Below are 25,465 nucleotides of genomic sequence, written 5' to 3' on the forward strand. Positions count from 1 at the left end.
TATATACTAATCTGAAATTTGAATTAACTAATGTTATCTGGCAATGCTCTATGACTTCTAACAACCAAAACAGCCACTCATATTTAAAAATATGCATCAGTTTCTTTCATGAAATCAATCTTTAGTTACAAACAAAAGTACAGTGGAAGAAACATGTGACAACAAGTTTTAATTCATTTTTTATGTTTATTTTGTAAACAAGTTAAAACTTATTACCTTTTAACAACAAGCAAGACCATTTAAAAACATGCAGCAATTATGATACTACACAGAACCAGATAGTCAAATAATTCAAATATAAAGCTGACACAAATTTAAATTAAAACCATGGCAGCATATCCTTGAATACATAATATGATCATAATTATTGGAGAAAATGGAATTCCTAGAAAAACAATAACATAAAATGGACCTTTCCAGAAAAATTGAAAAAGAATAGGCAATTCCTTAAATTCCCATTCATACAACACTACAGCCAATAATCTAAAGCTAAAGAAACATTCAAAATTATTGCAATAAGCATTTCTGTTGCTGTTAAAAATTTTTCCTATAAGCCATTTCCAGCATCTCTCTGAAACAAAGGTGCACTTTCTAATTTTCTATCATGGTACTACTTTGTATTGCAGTAACTGGTGCACAGGCCTTATCATAATATTCATTCATACTTATCCTTAATTAAAGTCGTGATACATAACAAAAATCTTGACAAAATAACATACACACAAGATATGAACAAAAAATGAAATGTTTAAAGATCAACTTGACACAGATACTGCTGCACAAGGCAATTGATTTGCAGCACAGAAATACCTCACAGTGCACCAACAGCAGCCCTTCAATAATATGTGTATCCTTTCAAAAGAAATTCTGTTCTGGAATGCATTGGTAAATCATACCATGGGAGGAGAGTCCTTTCGAACACTGTTTTCCCCAATTTATGTCAAAACTTCTATGAGACTTTAAAAGTCTGATATGCCTGTATCTGTCTACAACAGCCGAAGAGGTGAAATAAAATTTTCCCAAATGGATTAAAAAGAAGATTTCCTTAACTGTTCATCACAGCAATTTTCACTTCAGAAGTTCAACCACCATCAAGATGTTTTCATTTGAACAAGAAGCTGGAAAATAATAAATATATATTAAACAGAGAAGAAGTATCTAGCAACTACGCTCACAATTTTTACTGAAATCTTATTACATTCTGGTATACTGTCAGTAGAAATAACCTACAAAGACAGTTGTTCAAAACTGCAGTTCTCTTACAAGTAATTGCCTTGCAACGCTTCCTTTCATTTGTTAAATATATAGTTCATGTAACAATAAATTTGAGGGCTGAGTGAAAACTGATGTAAGATTCCTGTAGTATAGTTCATGTTACTATAAAGAAACATAACTAACAAAAACATTATTATCAATGACGGCATCTGAAGTCGAAATAATGTAGTCGGAAAAAAACTATTACACTAGTGAAGCTAAAGTAATAACATCAATATATGACCAAGCACAGTGTGATCTCCCTAGCTCTTGCTAGTTTATACAGCTGTGGTGTTTTAACAGTATTTCAGCCTAATGTCAGACAATTTGGCTACTAGTGTTACTGTTGCACTTGTAAATGTTACCGACATAGTGACAGAATACATAACATCTTGAGTAAATTGTCAGGGAGAACATTTCCCTTACCCAGAGTTCAAATCATGACTTCCGTAATTTTCTGTTCTCTACTTAACTATAGATATTCCACCATGTGTTAGGAGAAAGATATTCTATGAAACAGAACATGTATGTTACCTGTAGGGATATCCCTGATATTCTATGAAACAGAACATGTATGTTACCTGTAGGGATATCCCTGGTATTCTATGAAACAGAACATGTATGTTACCTGTAGGGATATCCCTGGTATTCTATGAAACAGAACATGTATGTTACCTGTAGGGATACCCCTGGTATTCTATGAAACAGAACATGTATGTTACCTGTAGGGATACCCCTGGTATTCTATGAAACAGAACATGTATGTTACCTGTAGGGATACCCCTGGTATTCTATGAAACAGAACATGTATGTTACCTGTAGGGATACCCCTGGTATTCTATGAAACAGAACATGTATGTTACCTGTAGGGATATCCCTGGTATTTGGATCTAAATATAGACAGAAGTAGACTGAAAAATACTGCAACACATCCCAGGCCTACCAGGGCAAACACTGAAAGTAAAGATAAAATCATGTAAACAGATAAGAATCTTTCAGCTTTTCATTGTTAGATAATCTGATAGGTGCTTATGATGACTGACTGCTGCCACCAACACAACATTCTCCAGGCCCCACAAATTTGCTATAACTGAGTTTTACTGTATTTTAGGTTTGAAGCAAAATTACTTAGTAATAACAGAGACAAAGTGCAAGTGCATCAAAACTGAGCTAAACTTTAGACATCAAGGCATGTAGGATAGCTCTCAATGTACTTTTTATAGTGATGCTAAAAATAAACCAAGCAATCCTAATTTTCTACGTATGAAAAGGGATATAATTCTAACTAAATGCATTGGAGATTTACAGTTATCAACCGGCTTACTCAGCTCATGACGATAAACAAGTGTACAAGATTTCAAGGCTATAAAGATTACCTAAATAAAATTTTAACCAAGAAATACTTTTTTTCTTGTAAAAATATGGCCATAATTATATATAATATAATTATAAGCTACCTTTAAGAAAAGTATCATTCCAACTCAACCTTAACTGAAACTAATGAACAAATGCGTCGTGTATGAATATGCTCATCCATTCATCCACCCAACAACATCACCAGTATTATTACTGATTTTTAAACTTTGAAAAACCTGGTTTATACTGAAGTGTCTTAACTTTCATTTCTTCTTCATTCTTTTAAAAACATTCAGTGTTTCCCAGACATGTAATACACATAAAGCATGCTGGTAACATGCTCTTTATTTTTGGCAGAATACTCAAATTACAAATTTTCTTAGTATATCCTATCTCTTAGCAATTCATGAAATACAGAGCAGTTGCCAAGGTTAAGCAAAATAATAAATATGCAATGTATCTGCATATTAAAGTACTTTTTCCTGATAAATTTCTTCTTGAACAATACTAACTGAAAACAGAGCTTACCTCTTTTTTTACCAGGATCACCTTTTAAAGTGTTTGCTTCACTCATCAAAATAAACCCACCAACTATTGCAGCATCTAAACATTCAGTTAAGGAACATACACGAGTACACTAAAACGAAAGCTTGAAAAGGTTACAAAATGTACCGTAGATACCCATGTATAATGCGCAGTTTTTTGACCCCCGGGACCACCCCCGAATCGTGGGTGCGCATAATACACAGGTATAGACAATTTTCCAACTTCAAAACAAGTTTGTTACCGATGTTTGCCATTTTGGTAAAGGGAAACTACCCCCCGCGCTTACTGTCTCCGCTAAAATCTAAGATTGCCGTTACGTTCCGTAAAAGATCGAATTGTTTATTTTTCTTTCAAACAAAATTAATTTCATATAAATTTAAAAGTATTTTGACGAAAGAAATGTTTATAATTCACAAAAATTATGTTACTAATTAAAGATCGAGAATTATCTTTAACCGAGATCAAACTGTGAACAACATAATTGACACGAGGTGACACGTTGATTGCCGGTAATTACTGGCTTTATGATCGTGACAAAAAGACTATCACACCTCTTGTTACCAGTTTAAATTGAGAAGCTCATGTCATTTTGAAAGATACCATTCCGAAATATTGAATCAGCTGCTATTTATTTATTCAAAATAGTGAATTAAAAAAGGTAAAACAACAAATATAACAATAATTTACTGGTTTTATTTTCGAGAAAACAAAAATCGATAGTACCGTGAGACCGATGCTGCTCTCCGCCGTGGAGATAAAATTTATTACCGGTGTCGATGTAAACTCTACTTTCGTTTTCCATCCACCTCAAAATTGACCAAAATTTTTTTTTTTTTTTTTTTTCCCAGGATTTTGGACTAAGATCGGGGGTGCGCATTATACACGGGTGCGCATTATACACGGGTATCTACGGTACTTTAAAGGTCTTTCCAATTACTTAACATTTTGACCGACTTGACAACAAAGATATTTTGTATCAATCAAACCTATAATACTATAATACTGGTATTTGATTTATACTGAGAAAATTGGTATATACCTTTAATAGATAACATGTCAATTTACTAGTACAACAAGTTTCATTAAAATTAACATCAAAGGACCTTTGCTATACATCATCAAACTTAAGTCCTTGGTTGTGCAGTTTAGAAAGGATACTCAGCAACATGACCATGTAGGTTTCAGCAACAAACTGTCCTTGACTAGATCCATGAATATAATGCTGAAAACAAAAAATAAGTAAACTGCAAGACCAATGCTTACTAGTCAAAGTTTATACTTCATCTAACTGACTTAAAAACCATTCTTACTAAATGCATTCATTTAGATATTTTGGAGAAAAGAAAACAGTAAACAATGACTGGACATTTATAATAAATTCTAGGAATGACCACAGTGAAAAGTGTTGACTAGAAATAAATCTTAAATTAATCGCATATTTACAAGTCATTGTAGTATTTGACAATGAACTGCACTAAAAATAAATAAGACTTGAATTATAAAGGTATATCTTTCTAAAGACAATAAATATTTTCTTACAATAGCTCCTGTGCTTGGGTTTTTGTGCATTACTGGGGGACTACGGATGTGGTTCCACATTTGTCCAGAGGTCATTGCAAATATCACTGACTGTTGCAAAAAGAAAATATATACCATTAAACTGATCATATGTAACACCACACAATTCATTATCAGGCAAGTGAAGTTGTAGAGGACATCTCAATTGAAACTTACATAAATGTGTACAAGTCTAAATGCTTTATATACAGCTATTCTTTACTAAAGGTATATTACCTCTTTAAACATTCAAATTTCAATCCAGTGTAATTTTTTTGTTATTTGCCTTGAAAAAGTTACTAGATTGTGCTGCCTCATTGTTAGATTTTCCTGAGAACTCTGTTAAATGGTTGCATACTTTGACACTATGCAGGGAACCAGTCTTACCAAAGCTGCTATTCCCCAGAATGTTTTGTTGTAGAGAAATTCCAAGTTGTTTCTCTTCAGGTACAGTAAACCTCCAACCAGAGAGAACAGTAGAGCAAGTGCTAGGGTACCAGAGTAGTTTGGTGGACGGAAAATTCTGATCTGAAGAAAGAAAACATACCGCATTGAGATACTGTTAAATCATTTTAATTCCGTGGGGATGAAATTTCGTGGTTTTGGTCAAAATGTCAATTTCGTGGGGATAGGAATTCGTGGATTTCAGCTTTTGAACATAAAATTAATGGGAATTTTACTTGTTCATTGGGATTAAATTTCGTGGATTGACTCAACCACAAAATCCACGAAAATTACTCCTCCACGAATATTAATGATTTCAAAGTAAGCACTCACTTTGTCTATACTCCAAACAATGCTTAAAGCAGATTTATTTATATCATTGTACTGGTAGCTGCAAATTCAAAGTATTTCGCTTACCACTGTTGGGGGCCAAAATTTGTCAAGTATTAGGGGCCAAAATTTGTCAAGTAATAGGGGCTTTACTTTGTCAAGTAATAGAGGCATGAAACAACTTGCCAGAATCAACTTTTTTTTCTGGGTATAATAGTTTTAATACAATGTCAGTACAGTAATGAAGTTGCAGTCTGTCAAATGTACTAAAACATCTAAGTTGTGTACCTGGACCTAAGTATCAAAGCTTTTAAACAATTTTCTTCAGAATATCATGAAGAGATCTACTGAATGCTGCAGACCAAATACTTTTGTTTGATATCCAACTTTAGCCTGGTTTTTCACAGTTGTTCACTTATTTTATTGCAGCAAGTTAACCAAATCAAAGTTCCTGGACCAGTTCAAATTTGTTTTCAACAAGTAAATGGAAATTTCCAAATATGAATATGAGAATCAGTTGTGGAGACTGATCTCAAACACAATGTCTTCTCTTAAATTGTCCTGGAAAATACTTAACTCAATTGCAGATCAAACTTATGACCAATTTGATTCATAGTCAAGTGCTTTATTTATTAAAATAACCAGTCAGGAGACCAAATATTAAGTCATTAAGAAAATAAATACAATTTAGTCAGCTTGCTTTGTTGTGATGTATGTCCAGTAACAAACATTACACACAAGTGGTAACTCATTAAATATCTGACGAACACTTCACTTGAATGATAACCATGGTGTATGCAACAAACATTACACTGGTATAGTAACGACTGCGAGTCTAACAAACTCTACACTCACAAGGTAACTATGGTGTAAGTAACAAACATTACACTTAAAGGGTAACTATGGTAACTAGTACAGTAACATTTACCTGAATATCTGTCCTTTCTTGAACCCATCTAGATACCTGCTCTGCTGCAAACCCAACCCTGAAATATCAACATAGTTTTCCCTTATTATCAACTTGCCAACAACTGTTTTTCAAAAACTATGTATTCAATGTAAGCAAAGAGTAAAAAAGCAAGTATTGTTATATATTTCAAAATGAAGCTCTATCAGATATGATTACACTGAGTAAATAAAGGAATATTAACATGCAACATCAAACCTTTCTTGCAAAAATATACAACAACAAGAGCTGTCACAGGAGACAGCGCGCTCGACTATTTCGATGCTGGATAGTGAAACTAGGCACATCTGAGGAAGCTGGAGCCGTTACTGTGTCAAAAGTATTAAGTAATAAGAGAGATACAGATAAAGTGTATTAAAACATTAAATAAGTATAATTTTAAGCATTAAAACTTTAACCTGAAGTTCTAAGTAAAAAGGGGGATAATTCATGAAATATTGGTGTGAGAGTTATGGCCCTTGTGCCATATGATGTGGGTGATGATGAGGAATACCTCTTTTTAAGTTTGAAACAAATCTATGAAGTAATTACAGAGACAAAGAGGAAGTGCATCAAATATGGTTGAATAGTGTTATAATTCAGGTTATCATTCCACATGCACCTATAATATAACAGCCTGCCAGTAAAATATGTAATTAATTATTCAAAAAACAGCTGGTAGTTTAATTGTTCACCTACTATTCTAAGGGAATCTCCTGTCATATTACTATGAACAAATCAAAAACGACTTAGTCTTAAAGCCACACTTAATTCCATACTCTACCATAATCAACTGGTAATTACTTTATCAAGTAAATGTAACTGAATCTGATGTACTTAATGTTTGAACTGGATTTTTCATCCTTCATACAACCATTACTTCAAGGGCTTAAAACATAGTTGAACAGTTTTCTATTTCAAATATCCTAAAGGTTAAACAGTTGCTTTACTTTGCTGAGGGAGATAAAAGATAAAATTACAAACATGCAAAAACCAGTGACTCCTGTGCAACCTTTCAAAAGATGTGTAATAGGGCAACTGTGACATTGGGAGACAGGCTGAATGCATTGTACAATGCTGATTTGCTGTGTAAAGACAAAAATATCTGGGGCAGTTTCTGTATACAAAACAAGAGCTGTCCGTAAGCCAGCACGCTCAACTTTTCTCAGTGCTTGACTCTGAATTAGAGCTTTGCCAGTAAAAGGGGCATAAATCTGTCAAAATTCTAATCAGAGTTATGGGGATTGTTTTTTATGGTGAAGCCTTTGATAGTAAATAACTATTTTAAGGTTCAAGTCAATAGCTTTGACAGTAACAGAGATATTGGACGTTATATAAAAATTCAACCAAAAAATCTAAGTTAAAAAGGGGCGTAACTCTGTCTAAATTCAAATCTGAGTTATGGGGATTGTTTCTCCTGGTGTAGACTTTGATAGTAAACAACTATTTTAAGTTTCAAGTCAAAAGCTTTGATAGTAACAGAGATGTTTGACTTTATCAAAAACTTTAACCAAAACATTCTAAGTTAAAAAGGGGCATAAATCTGTTAAAATTCAAATCAGAGTTATGGGGATTGTTTCTCCTGGTGTAGACTGTGACAGTAAACAATGTTTCCAAGTCGCAAGTCAAAAGCTTTAATAGTAACAGATATTTGACTTTATCAAAAACTTTAACAAAAAAAAATCTAAGTTAAAAAGAGGCATAAATCTGTCAAAATTTAATCAGAGTTATGGGGATTGTTTCTCCTGGTGTAGACTGTGATAGTAAATATAAATCTCAAGTCCCAAGTCAAAAGCTTTGATAGTAACAGAGATATTTGACTTTATCAAAAACTTTAACCAAAAAATTCTATGTTAAAAAGGGGCATAAATCTGTCAAAATTCAAATCAGAGTTATGGGGATTGCTTCTCCTGGTGTAGACTGTGATAGTTAATACCAATCTCAAGTCAAAAGCTTTAATAGTAACAGAGACATTTGACTTTATCAAAAACTTTAACCAACGGCAACAATGACACCGACGCTGGGGCGAGTGCAATAGCTCTACATTTTCTTCAAAAAGTGGAGCTAAAAATGACAAGACTAGCTTAAACTTTTGTCTAAAATAAAGAAAATGGCCTAGACTGTAGATCAAAAACAGAGAAAGACCATTTTTCATGAAAATAAAACTCCAAGACAAAGTCTGGAAAATATCACCTAACGCAACAGACAACCTCTCAAAGCCTAACTACCCTCAACCTCAAGATACAAACTGACAAAACTTCACTACCAATATTTCCAGGATACAAACTTACAAAGCCTAACTTCCCTCAACTTCAGGATACAAATTTACAAAGCCTAACTTCCTTTAACTCCAGGATACAAATTTACAAAGCTTAACTTCCCTTAACTTCAGGATACAAATTTACAAAGCCTAACTACCTAAAACTCCAGGATACAAATTTACCAAGCCTAACTACCTTAAACTTCAGGATACAAATTTACAAAGCTTAACTACCTTAAACTTCAGGATACAAATTTACAAAGCCTAACTTCCCTAAACTTCAGGATACAAATTTACAAAGCCTAACTACCTTAAACTTCAGGATACAAATTTACAAAGCCTAACTTCCCTTAACTTCAGGATACAAAGCCTAACTTCCCTAAACTTCAGGATACACAGCCTAACTTCCCTAAAATCCAGGATACAAATTTACCAAGCCTAACTACCTGCCTAATTACCTTAAACTTCAGGATACAAATTTACAAAGCCTAACTTCCCTAAACTTCAGGATACAAATTTACAAAGCCTAACTTCCCTCAACTTCAGGATACAAAGCCTAACTACCTTAAACTTCAGGATACAAATTTACAAAGCCTAACTACCTAAACTTCAGAATACAAAATTACAAAGCCTAACTACCTTAAACTTCAGGATACAAATTTACAAAGCCTAACTACCTTAAACTTCAGGATACAAATTTACAAAGCCTAACTACCCTTAATTTCAGGATACAAATTTACAAAGCCTAACTACAAATTTACAAAACCTAACTACCCTAACTTCAGGATACAAAGCCTAAATACCCGAAACTTCAGGATACAAATTTACAAAGACTAACTACAAATTTACAAAGCCTTACTACCCTAAGCTTCAGGATACAAATTTAAAAAAAATTGAAGTTGCTACTAATATCAAAGGAATTTCAGAGATGTGACACCAGTAGGTAGAGATGTGACACCAGCAGGCAGAGATGTGACATCAGTAGGACATACCTTTAAAGAAACTAGATAATAAGGTAGAGAGGTCTAAATAAAACTTGCAACATACAAAACAAGAGCTGTCGGATGACAGCGCGCTTGACTATTCGAAGAATTGATTGAAGAATGGGGTCAAAATATTTCCGTAGATTTTCAGACAAAAGAAAAAAAGGGATTAAACATAACATGTTCCTGTATTTGTGGATTTCGATTAGTCTTGCACTAAATGGCAATGTGTGACCATGATGGCAAATATGTTAAGTTATATGTTAGGCAAAATATGGACTTGTATGAAAAATTTAACTAATTTTCAAGTCCAAAAAGGGTCATAATTCAATCAAAATAGTTGACAGAGTTATGTACACTTGCCTATAGATGGAAATCATGTTGATATACTAGTGTTAAAAGTTTCAAAGCCACAGTTCAAACAGTTTTGACAAAAATTTCAAAGTCCAAAAAGAGCCATAATTCAGCCAAAATAGTTGTCAGAGTTATGTACTCTTGCCTACAGATGGAAATCATAATGATAAACAAGTGTCTAAAGTTTCAAAGCCATATGTCAAATAGTCTTGACAAAACATGGATATATACGAAAACAGAACCAATTTCCAAGTTCAAAAAGGGCCATAATTCAGCCAAAAAAAATGACAGAGTTATGTACTCTTGCCTATTGATAGAGACTATAATACTGAACAAGATATAAAAGTTTCAAAGCCATATGTCAAACACTTCACACAAAATATAAACTGGTATGAAAAAATTAACCAAGATTTCTAAGTCAGAAGGGGCCATAATTCAGCCAAAATGCTTGATGGAGTTATGTACTCTTGCCTACAACTGGACATGGTGATGGTAAACAAGTGTTGAAAGTTTCAAAGCTATATCTCAAAAGACTTTGTCAAAATGTAGACTGGTACGAAAAACTTAACCAAGATTTCTAAGTCAAAAAGGGGCGATAATTCAACCAAAATGCTTGATGGAGTTATGTACTCTTGCCTACAACTGGACATGGTGATGGTAAACAAGTGTTGAAAGTTTCAAAGCTTTATCTCAGAAGACTTTGTCAAAATATGAACTGGTACGAAAAACTTAACCAAGATTTCTAAGTCAAAAGGTGCCATAATTCAGTCAAAATGCTTGACAGAGTTATGTACTCTTGCCTATAACTGGACATGGTGATGGTAAACAAGTGTTGAAAGTTTCAAAGCTTTATCTCAAAAGACTTTGTCAAAATGTGGACTGGTACGAAAAACTTAACCAGGGTGTGACGCCGACGCCGTGGTGAGTAGGATAGCTCTACTTATTCTTCGAATAGTCGAGCTAAAAATCGGAGTTCAGTAGAAACAAAGAAAACAGCACCCATGCACTCTCAGATAGTAAAATAGTGTTAGATGAGACATATCACTGTGTTTCAACAATAAAATGTAGTAAATTCTGTGGTGCAGAAACTTTATTTTTGAACAAACAAATCTGAAAATGTCTTTATATAAGTCTATAGAATTGTCTAATTAAGTAATTTGAAATCATCACTACTCTAGGTGGATTATTTTGTAAAGTTGTTGGTTGTGTCAGTCCACTAAAAGTAAAGACTAACAAACAAAGGAATGAAAGTTTGAAACTGCAATTTTAAGCCTCCAAGTCATGAAATACATTTTTTGTCCAAACACGAAAACTTCATGCCAACTAAACTTAATGATTTCATTGTAGTTAGAAATGAAACGCAGCTTTCTAAAAAATTTTGTTAGTGCAACTAATTTATTTTTTATTACTGAAACACAGTGTCTTCATAAATGTTATAATAATCTTAAAAATAGATAGCCCACGTTTATATGCTTACTTTCTTGATCTGTTTAAATGGTAGCAAATCCATAAAAATACTTCAAACTGTCTCAGCAAAAAGCAGATTTAACAAAGTACAAACAAGTTAAATTTAATGCCTGATTTTGAACAAGCACCAAAAGAGTTTTTTTCAGTTCCCTGGGGAAAGGTGGAGGCCCCATTAGACAGCAAAGTTTATCATAAAGTCTAAAGTAGCAAATAACAAGGCAGTCTGAAAGACAGCTAAATCCCCCGCCACTGCTATGGATAGTGAAAGGGTAAACCTTTGATTTTAGCTGTGACCTTGACCTTGAACTGACATGGCTGACTCATGAATTCTGCACAACGTCTTGATGAGGTGATCATTTGACCCAAGTTTCATGAAAATCCTTCAAGGTGTTTAGGAGATACAGAGCTGAAACCTTTGACCTTCAGTTGTGACCTTGACCTTGAGTTGACATGGCTGACTCATGAGTTCTTGATGAGGTGATCATCTGACCAAAGTTTGATGAAAATCCTTCAAGGGGTTTAGGAGATACAGAGTGGACACCAAATGGAAGGCTCAAACCTTCGACCCTTAGTTGTGACCTTGACCTTGAGCTTGCATGGTTGACTCATAATTTCTGCGCATCGTTCTGATGAGGTAATCATTTGACCCAAGTTTTATAAAATTCCTTCAAGGGGTTTAGGAGATATAGAGCGGACACGAAATGGAAGGCTCAAACCTTTGACCTTCAGTTGTGACCTTGACCTTGAGCCGACATGGCTGACTCATAAGTTCTGCACATCGCCTTGATGAGGTGATCGTTTGACCCAAGTTTGATGAAAATCCTTCAAGGGATTTAGGAGATATAGAGCAGACACAAAATGGAAGGCTCAAACCTTTGACCCTAAGTTGTGACCTTGACCTTGAGCCGGCATGACTGACTCATGGGTTCTGCACATCGTCTTTATGAGGTGATCATTTGACCCAAGTTTTATAAAATTCCTTCAAGGGGTTTAAGAGATATAGAGCAGACACAAAATGGAAGGCTCAAACCTTTGACCTCGAGTTGTGACCTTGACCTTGAGCTGGCATGGCTGACTCATGGGTTCTGCATATCGTCTTGATGAGGTGATCATTTGACCCAAGTTTTATAAAATTCCTTCAAGGGGTTTAGGAGATATTGAGCGGACACAAAATGGCAGGCTCAAACCTTTGACCTTGAGTTGTGACCTTGACCTTGAACCGACAAGGCTGACTCATGGGTTCTGCACATCGTCTTGATGAGGTGATCATTTGACCCAAGTTTGATGAAAATCCTTCAAGGGGTTTAGGAGATATGGAGCGGACACAAAAGTGTTACGGACGGAAGAACGGACACAGACCATTCCTATAATCCCTCCGCCACGGCCGGGGATTAATAAACAAACTAGAATTGTGCCCATTGGACACCAATGCCCCCACATACTGTGTCATCCTCTAAATAGCAAAGATTTTAGTGCAGACTATCTTCACAAAAAGGATGTTCAACAAAAAGTTTGAAGCAAATTGTATACAGATAAGGTTGTGCATCTGAGCAAGGTTGAATCTATTCCTTTATCAAGTGTATGAGGAGTTCAACACAGCAAGTTTCTTCACAATGGCCTACTTTGTGAAATTAAAAAAGGGCCATAATTCTAGAAAAAATAGCAACAGTCAAAAGTCCATTATTTATGGTCATCTTCACATCAAGGTCCTTCATCTGTAAAGCTTTCAAGTATATCCTTTCAATAGTGTTTGAGGAGTGGACTTACAAGATTTTTCTCTATATTCGATACAGCAAAACTACTGAAGGACCAGAACTGTGGTTAAAATAGCCACAGCAGAAGTATCTTTCTTTATGGTCATCTGTGCATCAAGCTTGTTCATCTGTGAAAGTTTGAAGCCAATAAGGCTAGTTGGACACACAAGGTTTTTCTCTATATTCTATAAAGCAAAACTATCAAAGGGCAGTAACTGCAGTAAAAATAACCACAGAAAAAAATCCTTCCTTTAAGGCTATCTGCAAATCAAGCTTGTTTATCTGTGAAAATTTGAAGCATGTTGGGATAATAGTGTGGGAGGAGCTGGATGCAAGATACTGGGATGTACATACAGACAGAAGCAACGCTATATGTCCCCCCATTAAAATGCATCTCATGTAGTACCTGTTATAGATATGTTACATTGCAGTAGAAAATGACTTGAATGCTAATTTTGTCTGGTGTTTCAGCTATATGGGTTACACAAAATTTTTAGTTTTGAAACAATCCAGAACTTTTGTGTGTGTGTGTGGCGGGGTGGGGGGTGGGGGGGAGGAGGGTTGGGGGGGACTTATTTTGAGAGTGGAACGGGGGAAAGAAAGAGCCTAGAAAAAACACTGACTGGATTTAATGAATCTAGTTTTGAACCTTGTGAAGCAGTTTGAATGAGCATCATTTAATATCTATTGCACACACAAATGATAAATTGGGCCACAACTTCTTAAGTGTAAACATCCATTTCTTCATTTGAAACATAATTTAAAACTGTCAAAAGGTGTTGTATTGCTTATCATTCTTTGAACAAATCAGAAAAAAACATGAATGTTTTTATTGTATTTTGTTTTGTTCAGCACTAAGGAAAAGTATAAATATCAACAGGGGAAGCAGCAATACATCTATGGTTTTAAAAGGGACAAAAGAGTGTGTGTGGTGCACACGAGAACATTACACAGCTATTACATCAAGCCTTACATTGTTATCATTATACAACATTTATATAGCACACTTTTCATGCACATGTACACGTTCAGAAGTGCTTACAGTACCTGTGAATGTCCATAGTATCAGCCTTCTTTGGCTTTCCCTTTGGTGGGAAATGCATGAAAACAGGGGCTGTGTTTAGCTTCAACTGAAACAAAAAAACAACACATTTACATGCACATGCAACCTTACTATGAAATCAGGAAATTTTTCAGACTTTGCAATTTACTTCATTTTCAATTATCACAGGTTTGTTGTCAATAATGTTTGGCAAAAGAAAGATGTGTAGTTTGTTGTGAGTACTTAAGGTCATTAAAGATTCATACCAGTCAGTTTCTCATCTCATTTACCATGTTTACTTTAAAATTTTCAGGAAGTATTTCAAATAATAGTGTGACTAGTTTGTACCTGCACTATGGCATTATTACAGTTAAAGGCTAGTTAGGCTACAGCTTTTATTACATTCCACCTTAAAATGAAAGGATACAATTTTACAGAAAATTGAATGCCATTAGGATTATTATCTCCTATGAATAAAACATAAGGTCTGAATACAAAAATGAACAAGAATGATGTCAACATTGTATGACACATGCCTTCTGAAAATGTCTGATAGAATAATTATTAAAATCCACAACAGGGCCTTTTATATCTCAAGAAAAAATAATCTGACATGGAAATCCATAAAAATATGTGTATGTCCACTTCATGCAGATAATGTGTCAAATAAATGGAAACTGTAGGAGGATTTGGATACACAATGTTCAGATATACATGTAGTTGTAATAGTCCAAAAATGGCCAAACTCAAAAAAACTTTTACATGAAAGTCCTGAAAATATGCATAAGTCTGCTTGATGTTGACGATGTATACCAAGTTTCATTTCAATTTGATGAAAACTGTAGGAGGAGTTGAGTTCAAATGTCATTATGTGGCTGTAATATTTCAAATACCAAAAAAGTTCCGTAACTACAAAACTAACTAGAGCTATCACTAAAGATGATGAATGTACCCCCCCCGCATGCACTGACACAGTACATTGCAATTTGACGCACACAAGATTGCATAATTATGTGGACTGTATGTATATATAGACTGTATGTATACAGTATAGTAACAAAAAACAAAGTTCCATAACTATGCAGAATATATATCTAAAAGAAAGTAACACGCACCATGCACAACTAGGGTTGGTACTGATCACTTGTGTGAAGTTTCATTAAATTGTGTGCAAGGGTTTGGTAGATTAGGCACGTACAAAATTGCATATGCAGACTGTATGTACATAGTATGTTAACAAGAAACAAAGTCCCATAACTCTGCAATTTTCGTCGCTGAAAGAACCTAACATGCCCCATGCACAACTACTGTGTTACTGATCACTTGTGTGAAGTTTCATTAAATTGTGTCAAGAGGATGAGGAGAGATGGTGCGCACAAGATTGTGTCTATGTATATAGTATAGTAACAAAAAAACAAAGTCCCATAACTCTGCAAATTTTTTTTTCTGAAAGAACCTAACATGCCCCATGCACAACTACTGTTGTTACTGATCACTTGTGTGAAGTTTCATTAAATTGTGTCAAGGGGATGAGGAGAGATGGTGCGCACAAGATTGTGTCTATGTATAGTAACAAAAAAAACAAAGTCCCATAACTCTGGAATTTTTTTTTTCTAAAAGAACCTAACATGCCCAAAGCACAACTACTGTTGGTACTGATCACTTGTGTGAAGTTTCATTAAATTGTGTCATGGGGATGAGGAGAGATGGTGCGCACAAGATTGTGTATGTATATACTATAGTATAGTAACAAAAAAACAAAGTCCCATAACTCTGCAATTTTTTTTTCTAAAAGAACCTAACGTGCCCTATGCACAACTACTGTTGTTACTGATCACTTGTGTGAAGTTTCATTAAATTCTGTCAAGGGGATAAGGAGAGATGGTGCGCACAAGATTGCGTCTACGGACAGACAGACGGACAGACAGACAGACAACCTGAAACCAGTATACCCCCCCTTACAACTTTGTTGTCGGGGGGTACAATAACTGGACATGATAGTCCCAATAACAGACAGACTGACGGATAGACTAACAGTTCAGACACTTTAATCCTCAAAAAGTTCAATAATGGGGACATAAAAACAGACCTTTAACATGAATCAAACACTGCAATGTTCCTGTTTTGCATTTCACTCGCAACAGTATGCCAGCTGACACAAAACCCATTTTACAAGACAGCAGAATAAACTGAAGAAATATCTAATAGTTCCATAAAATAAGCTACTGTGTATAAATTACCTGTTGGAAAACATCAGATCCTTCATCAAAGTCAACCATGGCAAAGAAAAGTTTGTTTGAGAACTGATTTGAATACCTCCAGGAGTTGGCCACGATTGTAAACTCATCGTTAGCTTGTCTGTATGAACAGAAATAGAAACTGCTTTAAAAACATTTCCACTTGGAGTATGGACTATTACATATTAGGGTATGGATTTATTCAGCTTGATACATTTTTCTGTTATTTAATGCTGTACTGAAGTTTGTAACAAATGAACTGTGTTGTCAAAAAGGGTAAGTTCTCTGTAACTTAAACAACTGTCAACAGGGTTTCAGTAGTATGCCTTAAGAGAAGAATTTTTAGAAATATTGTTAAATTTAGTTAATTATAGTATATCTGTACATCAAAATCACACTTGTACTATTAAAATACTAGTTTTTATTAATGATTTGTGTGAATACTTCCAAGACAGCATTTATGATTAATATGAACTTGACCAAAAAATCAATGTGTTTCAATTTGACAAACATCAAATAAATATTTGAAAAAAAAAACAAACTCAGCTTATGGCTGTATGCTAGGAATACCATAGTATGATACAGAACAATGGAAGACTGAGACATACTTGCATACAGAGCATTGACGCTGTGGTTGCAGTGCTGTCAACATGACAATGACTGAGTAATTACGAGGCACACCCCTCACATACTGCTTGAACTTGTCACCATTCATCCTTATCACCGACTTCTTACTGTTCCATTCAACCATCTGCTGGACCCGATCAGCAAGGGGATCCTACAATAATTTGAATAAACTTTGTCTAAGGAACATTTCATTTCAATTGAATGTGTGTTATTAATTCCTAAAGCCAGTAAGAAAAAACGCGGTGAATAGGATATAAATGATGTCACCTGGTAATTTTCAAAGTATGATATTCACTGTAACAAGTATGATGACAATAATAAATTTGTGTAAACTATTTTCAAGTGAATAGGTTCTTGGGTATTTTCTATTCTTTTGAAGGCAGTGGCTAGGGGTCCGGTAGTTCTGGCTACCATAACTTAACTGACGCTGTTTTTATTTCCCGATGGTTGCGTCCATTAAGTTATGGCGAAACCCCATTTGGTTAACTAACCAGTATCAAACCGCAACATCTCGCACAGTCTCTTGTGAGAAACTGATGACATCATGCAATATTTCAGTGCACGTGGTAATTTCTGAAAATCAAGATCAAAATTTCACCTGTTTATGAATTTATTTTAATCATAAACATAACCATTTTCGATAAAATTCATAAAAAAAACATACCTTAGAAGGTTTAAGTTCTCAGAAAAGGTCAATAAATAACGGTTCTATACCACCTATTGGTTTTCAAATGAAGAGTACCATGATCAGGTGACAACTGCAATGGCGGACAAAATATTGCAGATAGGGATACTAATTTGAAACTTGTGTGTATAACTTGTGATCAAATTAGGTTGCATGGATTATTTTATGCCAGATCAAAAGAAAAATGGATTTGAAACATTTTAAAGTAAAAGGTGAGTTCATTGCATTTCATTTGATGACATATTATAGCGTTACAGACTTTTGGCATGATTCCTAATTCCCTGATTAGGTTTCAGTAGGGGATTCGTTTCAGCTCAGAGATCCGTATATAACAGCATATAAACATCTCTGAGCTGAAAGTTTTAAGGTAGGGGTCAGGTAACTGGCATATTATGCCGACATACATGGAATTTAAAAGTGTTTTGCCTACAAATCAAAGGTTTTCTCATTAATTAGGACATGTAATGATTGTATTTGGAATGAGCTTTCCAGACATGTAATTTTTAGTGTGAAAAATTGGGTTTAAATACAGCATCTATTTGAAGCCTTCAAAGTGAGCGATGTGATTTTCATCGCTGGCTATATACACAGAAGGAAAACGTTCTCCATTGTTTAGAATGTTATGTGGGTTGTGTGAAGAGGGTGTTATAATCTCTGTATTTTAACTTTGCACAGAATATTTTTACTAAAACACTGTTTCCTGACAGCACCTGCCAGTCATAATCCCTAGACAATTGTTCGGCAGTAGACAGCTGAAATATATCAAGGAGCCCTTTGCGCACAATTAGTTGGGCTAACCAGTCTTGTACTACTACTAGTCACATTCTTTGAAAAAGTTCAACCCGATTTATTTGAGATGGCTTTGCCTTATTTCATATTTATTTTTACAGTTAGAAAAAGTGAGTGACAGTGCCTCTCCTGGATACTTTACATTTGCAGCCGTGTGTAAGATGTTACCCCACCCACAACAGGTTAAACAATGTTGAGAACATTTTTTCAGAAGATAACAAATGCATAACAATGAAACTCAGTTTATTGCAACTGAAACTTATAAAAGAATAAAATGCAACCTCTTTCTTTTTCTGCACTGCATATGTGATGCTGCAAATGGCAAAAACAACGCACAATACGGCAATTTTTGTCATTTTTGCTTCCATCTTGCAAGGAACACTTCCGGCTACGTGTGTTGAAATATGATTGGTCGCGATCTCCTTAGATAAGCCAATGGGAAGAAAGAATAGTGCCTTTTTGCCGTACCGTAACGTATGGTAATTGACCGTCTTTGTACGAAACGTGCCGGTAGTAATAAAAACTCACAAAGGATATTACACGAGTGTCTTTTCATATTGAATTTATTAAACGAGTTGAATAAGTTAATAAAATGCGAGGCTCTGCATCTCTAGATTTTATTCAACTCGTTTAATAAATTCAATGTGGAAAGTCACAAATTTATTGTAATATTCTTTTTATCACATGTTAGTTTTTCCTATCGAAACATCGAAAATTCTACTTTCTTTTATAAATAAACAAGTCAATTTGACCAACGTCTCCTATACTATAAGAGATGTCGACGTCAAAGCTTTATTACACTAGCGTTCGTATTATCGTTTTTAAGTAATGGATTTAATATTACACTCCCGCGACGTCAAACATGTGATAAATTGTTTTTTGTTTAATCATATTTTATTGAATATAAATTTCATTTCTGCACATATACATAACATACAAAATAGATAATCATATACTGAAATGAAGAAAACAGCAAATGGGTTGGACTTAAAGTTATGCCAACATTATAAACAGTTCTCCCCACTTCGTCAGCATGATGTAGATTAAACCGATGACGAAATATATCTTCATTGTTCAAGTGAAAGATAGATGTAAAGAAACAAAAAGGAAAAAAACACGATTGAATAATGGATGAAAAGGAAAATATTGTTATGTGTTGCTCTGTTCTAAACAAAGTTCTACCGACAGACCTCAACCACTTGATTTCAAATGCGTTTTCTCTTTAATAGGAGGGATCGAACACATAAAACAAATAAATATTAGGTTGGTTTAAATCGACCTGTTTTCTTTGTGTATGTTTGTATTTCATTAAATATGGTTTGATTTTCTGCGTCGTTCAAGTTAGCTGCACCAAAAAGAAGTTTTTCAGAACCTAGGCCTAGTCGATGGAAAGGCCAACACAACTGATAAAGGATATGTGTTTATAATTAGATGGCAATGTTTTTCGCCCTTTTTGAAAATTGGCATGACATTTGTCTTCTCCTGTAAACTATGATATCTTTTTTCCGATAGAGAGTGATTAAGACTTTTAATGGTAAGCAGATAGTTTTCGATGTTTCTCTCAGCATTTTGTGACTTATTTCATCTTGTCCACTCGCTTTATTTTTAACTAGATTAGTTAAGATGTCTGTTACTTCTTGTTGTGAAATAATTACGTTGTTTAAAGATGTGTCTGATTTTAAGTTAAAATCTGGAAGACAAGTCTGCAAATCATCAAGTGTCGAGATAGAAACAAAATGATCGTTTAAAACGTTCGCTTTATCTTCATCTGAGACGATGTACTCGTTTTGATCATTTAATAATGGTGGTATAGTCAGTATTGTTAGAACTTCCTTTTACCAGCATCCTGACCAATTTCCAATATTGTCTAGGGTTTGATGAACTAACTACACTCATAGAAAATTCTAAAGTGTTAAAAATAGTTCTTTTGATAGTTTTGTCATGTTATTTATTTTATTTCCTAACTTTTTGTAATTTGTCCAGTCCGAACTTCCGCCAGTTCTTAGTGCCGTTTGTTTTAGGCGGTCGCGTTGTCTCGATATTCTACGTATCATTCGGGCGTATAGTAACAATAGTTGAAGGAACACAGGAATCAATAAGTTGAATAATTTTTTCGCGGAAAAGATTAACTGCATCATCAACCGATTCAATATATAAAAATGACCAGTTTGTTGATAGTATCAAATTATTTAGAGCCTGATGGTCGCCGCGATTATAGTTCCACACTTTTCGTTTGTTTTTGATGATATAAAATCACTTTTAATGAATGCAAATGTTCCCTAATGATTACTTAGTTTGCGGGGCGTATAAAAAATTCCAGAGTATATTATGAGATAATATTGCTCGAAATAGCTATTGGATCTGTCTGGATTCTTGGTGATTTTAATTATCCTAAATTCTCCTGGAATTCAGACTATACAGGCTCTATAAAACAGGGTTGTAGTAATCTTACCCTTTACGATGATTTTCTTAATCTTTTAGCTGATTTTAATCTTACCCAAATGGTCACAGAAAATACTAGGAAAGAAAACATCCTTGACCTATTTCTTACCTCAAACCCCACCCTTGTAGAAAAGATTACTGTTTTCCCAGGTATCTCTGACCATGACATTTTTGTAGCTGACTCCAACGTTAGACCCAAATTGACAAAACGACCCCCACGTACCTCGGTCTTATATAGGAAAGCAAACTGGCCTGAATTTCACAAATACATGGGTTTAGAGGGTGAAAGAATAAGCAGCCTATTTTATAGTAAAAACCTGTCAGTCGAAGAGTTATGGGGTGAAATAAAAACTGCCATCAATAAAGGCATTTCCAAATTCATCCCCTCTAAAACCATCAGGTCCAGTTATTCTGTCCCTTGGATTACGCAAGAAATTAAAAGGCTTATGCGTAAGCGTGACAGTCTGTATATTAAAATGAAGAAAAATAAGAATCAAGGTCATAAAATTTCTACCCAGTTTCACAAGTTAAAAGGTCAAATAAAAAAGAAAATCAAAATAGCCCATGAGAACTATATCCAACATGTACTAGGTTTGGATGACACAGACTGTGAAAAGGGTCATAACTCTACATATTCCACTAAGAAGCTATATAGTCTACTTAAGGCGTCTAAACAGGATGCACAGGGTATCCCCCCTTTAAATGATAACACAACAGGAGCAACTTTAGACCAAAGTACAGATAAAGCCACTCTACTTAATAAACAGTTCCAATCGGTATTTACTAAAGTGTCTCCCTTTTCATTCCCTCAAACCTCAGAGAGTAAATACCCAAATATGACTGATATAACGATAACTGTAAATGGCGTCAAAAAGCTCCTGTGTAATTTAAACCCCCACAAGGCTGCAGGTCCTGATAATATCAAACCACTTGTCTTAAATAAACTGCATCCTGAATTAGCGCCACTGATACAACTCCTTTTCCAAAAATCCCTTGACACTGGAACTTTACCGAAGGACTGGACGACGGCGAACGTGACTCCACTGTACAAGAAAGGACTGAAAAGTGATCCTGCCAACTACAGACCTATCTCACTAACATGCATTCTATGTAAATCACTGGAACACATCATAGCATCAAATCTCTCAATCCACTTTAACAAGAATGACATCTTGTATGATCTGCAACATGGATTCAGAGAAAAAAGGTCATGTGAAACACAATTAATACAACTAATTGATGACCTAGCACAAAATTTAAGTCGAGGTAAACAAACAGATCTCATTTTACTTGATTTCAGTAAAGCATTTGACAAGGTCAGTCACCTAAAGTTACTTTATAAACTACAAGAGTGCGGCGTTAACAAACAGGTTATCACATGGATAAGGTCCTTCCTGATTGGCAGAACGCAGTCAGTACTCGTGGACGGAATGAAATCCGATGAAGTACCTGTCACATCAGGTGTCCCTCAAGGCTCAGTCCTTGGCCCCTCTTATTCCTATTATACATAAATGATCTACCTCAGTCCTTACAATCACAAGTCAGGTTATTTGCAGATGACACGGCAGTTTACCTCACAATCTCTAAAGAACAAGACTGCGTCACACTACAGCAGGACCTCCAGAAACTAGAAACTTGGGAGCACGTCTGGGAGATGGAGTTCAATCCCAGCAAATGTCAGGTCATGAACATAACAAAAAACAGAAAGAAATTTACACATAACTACATTTTACACGGTCAAATCCTGGAAGTGGTCTCCAGTGCAAAGTATCTAGGGGTAGATATAGCAAATGATCTCTCCTGGAACACACATGTAGATAGAATCACAAACAATGCAAACAAATCACTGGGTTTTCTACGCAGAAACCTCCCGGTCAAAAACCAAAATATTAAAGAAACCTCCTACAAGACTCTAGTTAGGCCACAACTAGAGTATGCCTCTACGGTATGGTCACCACACACACAAAGAAACATACATAAAATAGAAATGGTGCAAAGAAGAGCTGCCAGGTGGGTAAAGGGTCAATATTCATATTATGATAGTGTAACAAACATGTTAAATGATCTCAGTTGGCAGACACTCGAGGACAGACGGACAATTGCTAGACTTTTCATGTTTTACAAAATCGTTCATGGTTACGTAGCTATTCCAGTCCCTCCGTATCTAGTACAGCCATTGAGACGAACACGTCATATGCACGAACACTCCCTTAGGCAGATCCATACAAACATTAATGTTTTTAAGTTCTCTTTCTTTCCATACACCGTTACCCTATGGAATCAGCTGCCACCCCTGATCGTTAATCAGCCTGATCCTGAACATTTCAGACATGCTGTTAACGCATCCCACTACTATTAAGTGACTACACCCTGTTTTATCCTGATTTTACTCTTGTTAATACAGTTTTATCTTGCACTATCTTCCTTTTGACATCTTACTGTCATTCTTTTAACTTTATTCTGGCACAGACGCGCACCTGCTAGTTATACCCGAAAGGGGCGTCAAGCAGTATACATACATACATACATCTAATAATGTGCTTGAATTATTTGTTACTCGGGTTGGCTCACTTATCAAATTAATCATACTTTTTAAAGTAAGAATGTCTTGAAATTTATATTTTTATAAATTGTTTAAGAAATGAAAAAGAAAGAAAAGAAAAAGTGGTATATTCAGTACAAAAACAACTATATTTGCATTGCACTGCGACGCAATTCGTCGACAATGTTAAGACGCTGTGTCACGCATCGGTCGAGAGGGCTAAGACGCTTTCCTACGGAGGTGAAGGCACTGGTTCCGATTCCTGGCTACTCCCATTGCGGTGTGTCCTTAAGCAAGGCACTTTACCACGATTGTCTCAGTCGACCCAGCTGTGAATGGATACCAGCAAATTGCTGGGGGTAAGGTATAATTTGTTTAAACTTTTCTTAAAATAGGGTCGCTTTAAAGCTCTACAGAGATTATGTTCATTGTTTCACAAAGCGACGGTAGATAAAATTTACCTTTACTTTTACCTTAACCTCACAGATCTTTGGCGAAGACATAGAATGATTTGTTAATTTACGTCCTTGCAAAATAGTCTTCAGACTATTTAATAAAAGTATACCTTTAAAATTACGTACAGATAAAATATTTAACATTTATCTAAAGACATATTGGGCAGTTTTCTATATGTATATAGGCAAAAATGTTCCAACGGAATGAATTTCTTTTAACTTTGTGTACTGAATGAGAATATTTACAAAAAAAAAAAAAAACCGTAATAACGGCAACTTAGGACTTTAAAGGACCGCCTCGATAGCCTAGTGGAAGAGGGTCCGCTTCAAGAGAGTTACAATAATCTAAACGTGATGTAACAAGAGAGTTAATTAGATATTTGGTTGCGTGTGTGGTTATATATATTGTCTGATGTGACTAATTTGCCGCAACTGTGCATAGGAATTCCCCCACACACTATTCACATGTTGCTCCATCCTCATGTTCGAGACTAGGAAAGCACCGAGGTTCCTGACACTTCCTGATTGTTTGATTTCAGAGCCGTCCACTGTCACAGATATGTTTGTGTTTTGTGTTCAGATGAAAATATGATTAATTACCTGCGGCCTGAAGGCCGCAGGTATATTGGAATGCAACAAGTAGTGTAGCACATGGGGACTGGGTGATTTCACGTGACTTTTTACCGATATGCGATTGGCTTATCGCATTTATGGAACGCCGTTTTTGCAATATAGCTGGCACTCTATATGATATATAGAGAAATGTTTGTGACCTGATTTCCTTTCATTATTTTATATATTTTTCTCAAATTTTCAGCAATGATCAATATTGATACCTTGTTGTGCATAAGGGTTTCTGTATTAATTGCTCTTCAGTTTCCTGGATTATGGTCCTGTGTTGTCAAATATAGTTATTTTTGTTCAAAACAATAACTTTCAGACTTAAGAAATACGTAGTTTATAGATCTACTTGTAAATCATGTTGAATGGAGTAATATTTCCTATATCAAAGCGTAATGGTATTTAAAAAAAAACAAGTGCGTTATTCTACCATAAGTTACCGTAAACAATTTCTAGTCTGTATAACTTCTGGCCGCAGGAAATCTTTCGACTTGTTCTTGTTTTTTTTCCAGCATTGAGTTTCAACATGTTAGTATTCATTCAACTTACTATATCTTTGAGACAACTTTCAACGCGATGGATGGTCTCTTCGATAGACATTCTGTTTATCGGTTTGAAGGATTGATATAACTGCGAATCGTCCGCATAGAAATGATTGTTCAGTCCGCGCTTTCTGCAGATAGCTCCAACTGGTTTTGTGTACATTGCGTAGTTCTTAGGCCCCAGGACAGACCCTTGGGGTACACTGTACTGCATGAGCACTGGTTGTGATAG

The 25,465-nt window shown here is 35.2% G+C and overlaps 1 protein-coding gene across 1 annotated transcript; it reads right to left on the bottom strand.

Annotated features, from left to right (window-relative positions):
• Nucleotides 1-166: 166 nt before the first annotated feature.
• On the bottom strand, nucleotides 167-19,069 carry LOC123556233 (tumor suppressor candidate 3-like). Its single transcript, XM_045346833.2, has 11 exons — nucleotides 18,913-19,069; nucleotides 17,139-17,308; nucleotides 16,534-16,651; nucleotides 14,299-14,381; nucleotides 6,416-6,473; nucleotides 5,101-5,241; nucleotides 4,696-4,785; nucleotides 4,315-4,378; nucleotides 3,139-3,213; nucleotides 2,118-2,208; nucleotides 167-1,118 (listed from the first exon to the last, which is right to left on the bottom strand). Exons 1-11 carry the CDS (start codon nucleotides 18,997-18,999, stop codon nucleotides 1,103-1,105), a joined length of 993 nt encoding a protein of 330 aa, XP_045202768.2. The 5' UTR covers nucleotides 19,000-19,069; the 3' UTR covers nucleotides 167-1,102.
• Between the last annotated feature and the right edge of the window lie 6,396 nt (nucleotides 19,070-25,465).

Source organism: Mercenaria mercenaria, chromosome 5 (assembly GCF_021730395.1).
Source record: "Mercenaria mercenaria strain notata chromosome 5, MADL_Memer_1, whole genome shotgun sequence".
Classification (NCBI taxonomy): Eukaryota; Metazoa; Mollusca; class Bivalvia; order Venerida; family Veneridae; genus Mercenaria; species Mercenaria mercenaria.

Excerpts from the sequence above, each read along its gene's own strand:
- LOC123556233 (XM_045346833.2), bottom strand. The coding sequence starts at position 18,999 with ATGGAAGCAAAAATGACAAAAATTGCCGTATTGTGCGTTGTTTTTGCC. Across the intron at positions 4,786-5,100 it reads TCTGGGGAATAGCAGCTTTG|TCAGTGATATTTGCAATGAC; the intron begins GTAAGACTGGTT and ends TTTTTGCAACAG. Across the intron at positions 3,214-4,314 it reads CTACATGGTCATGTTGCTGA|ATGCTGCAATAGTTGGTGGG; the intron begins GTATCCTTTCTA and ends CTGAATGTTTAG.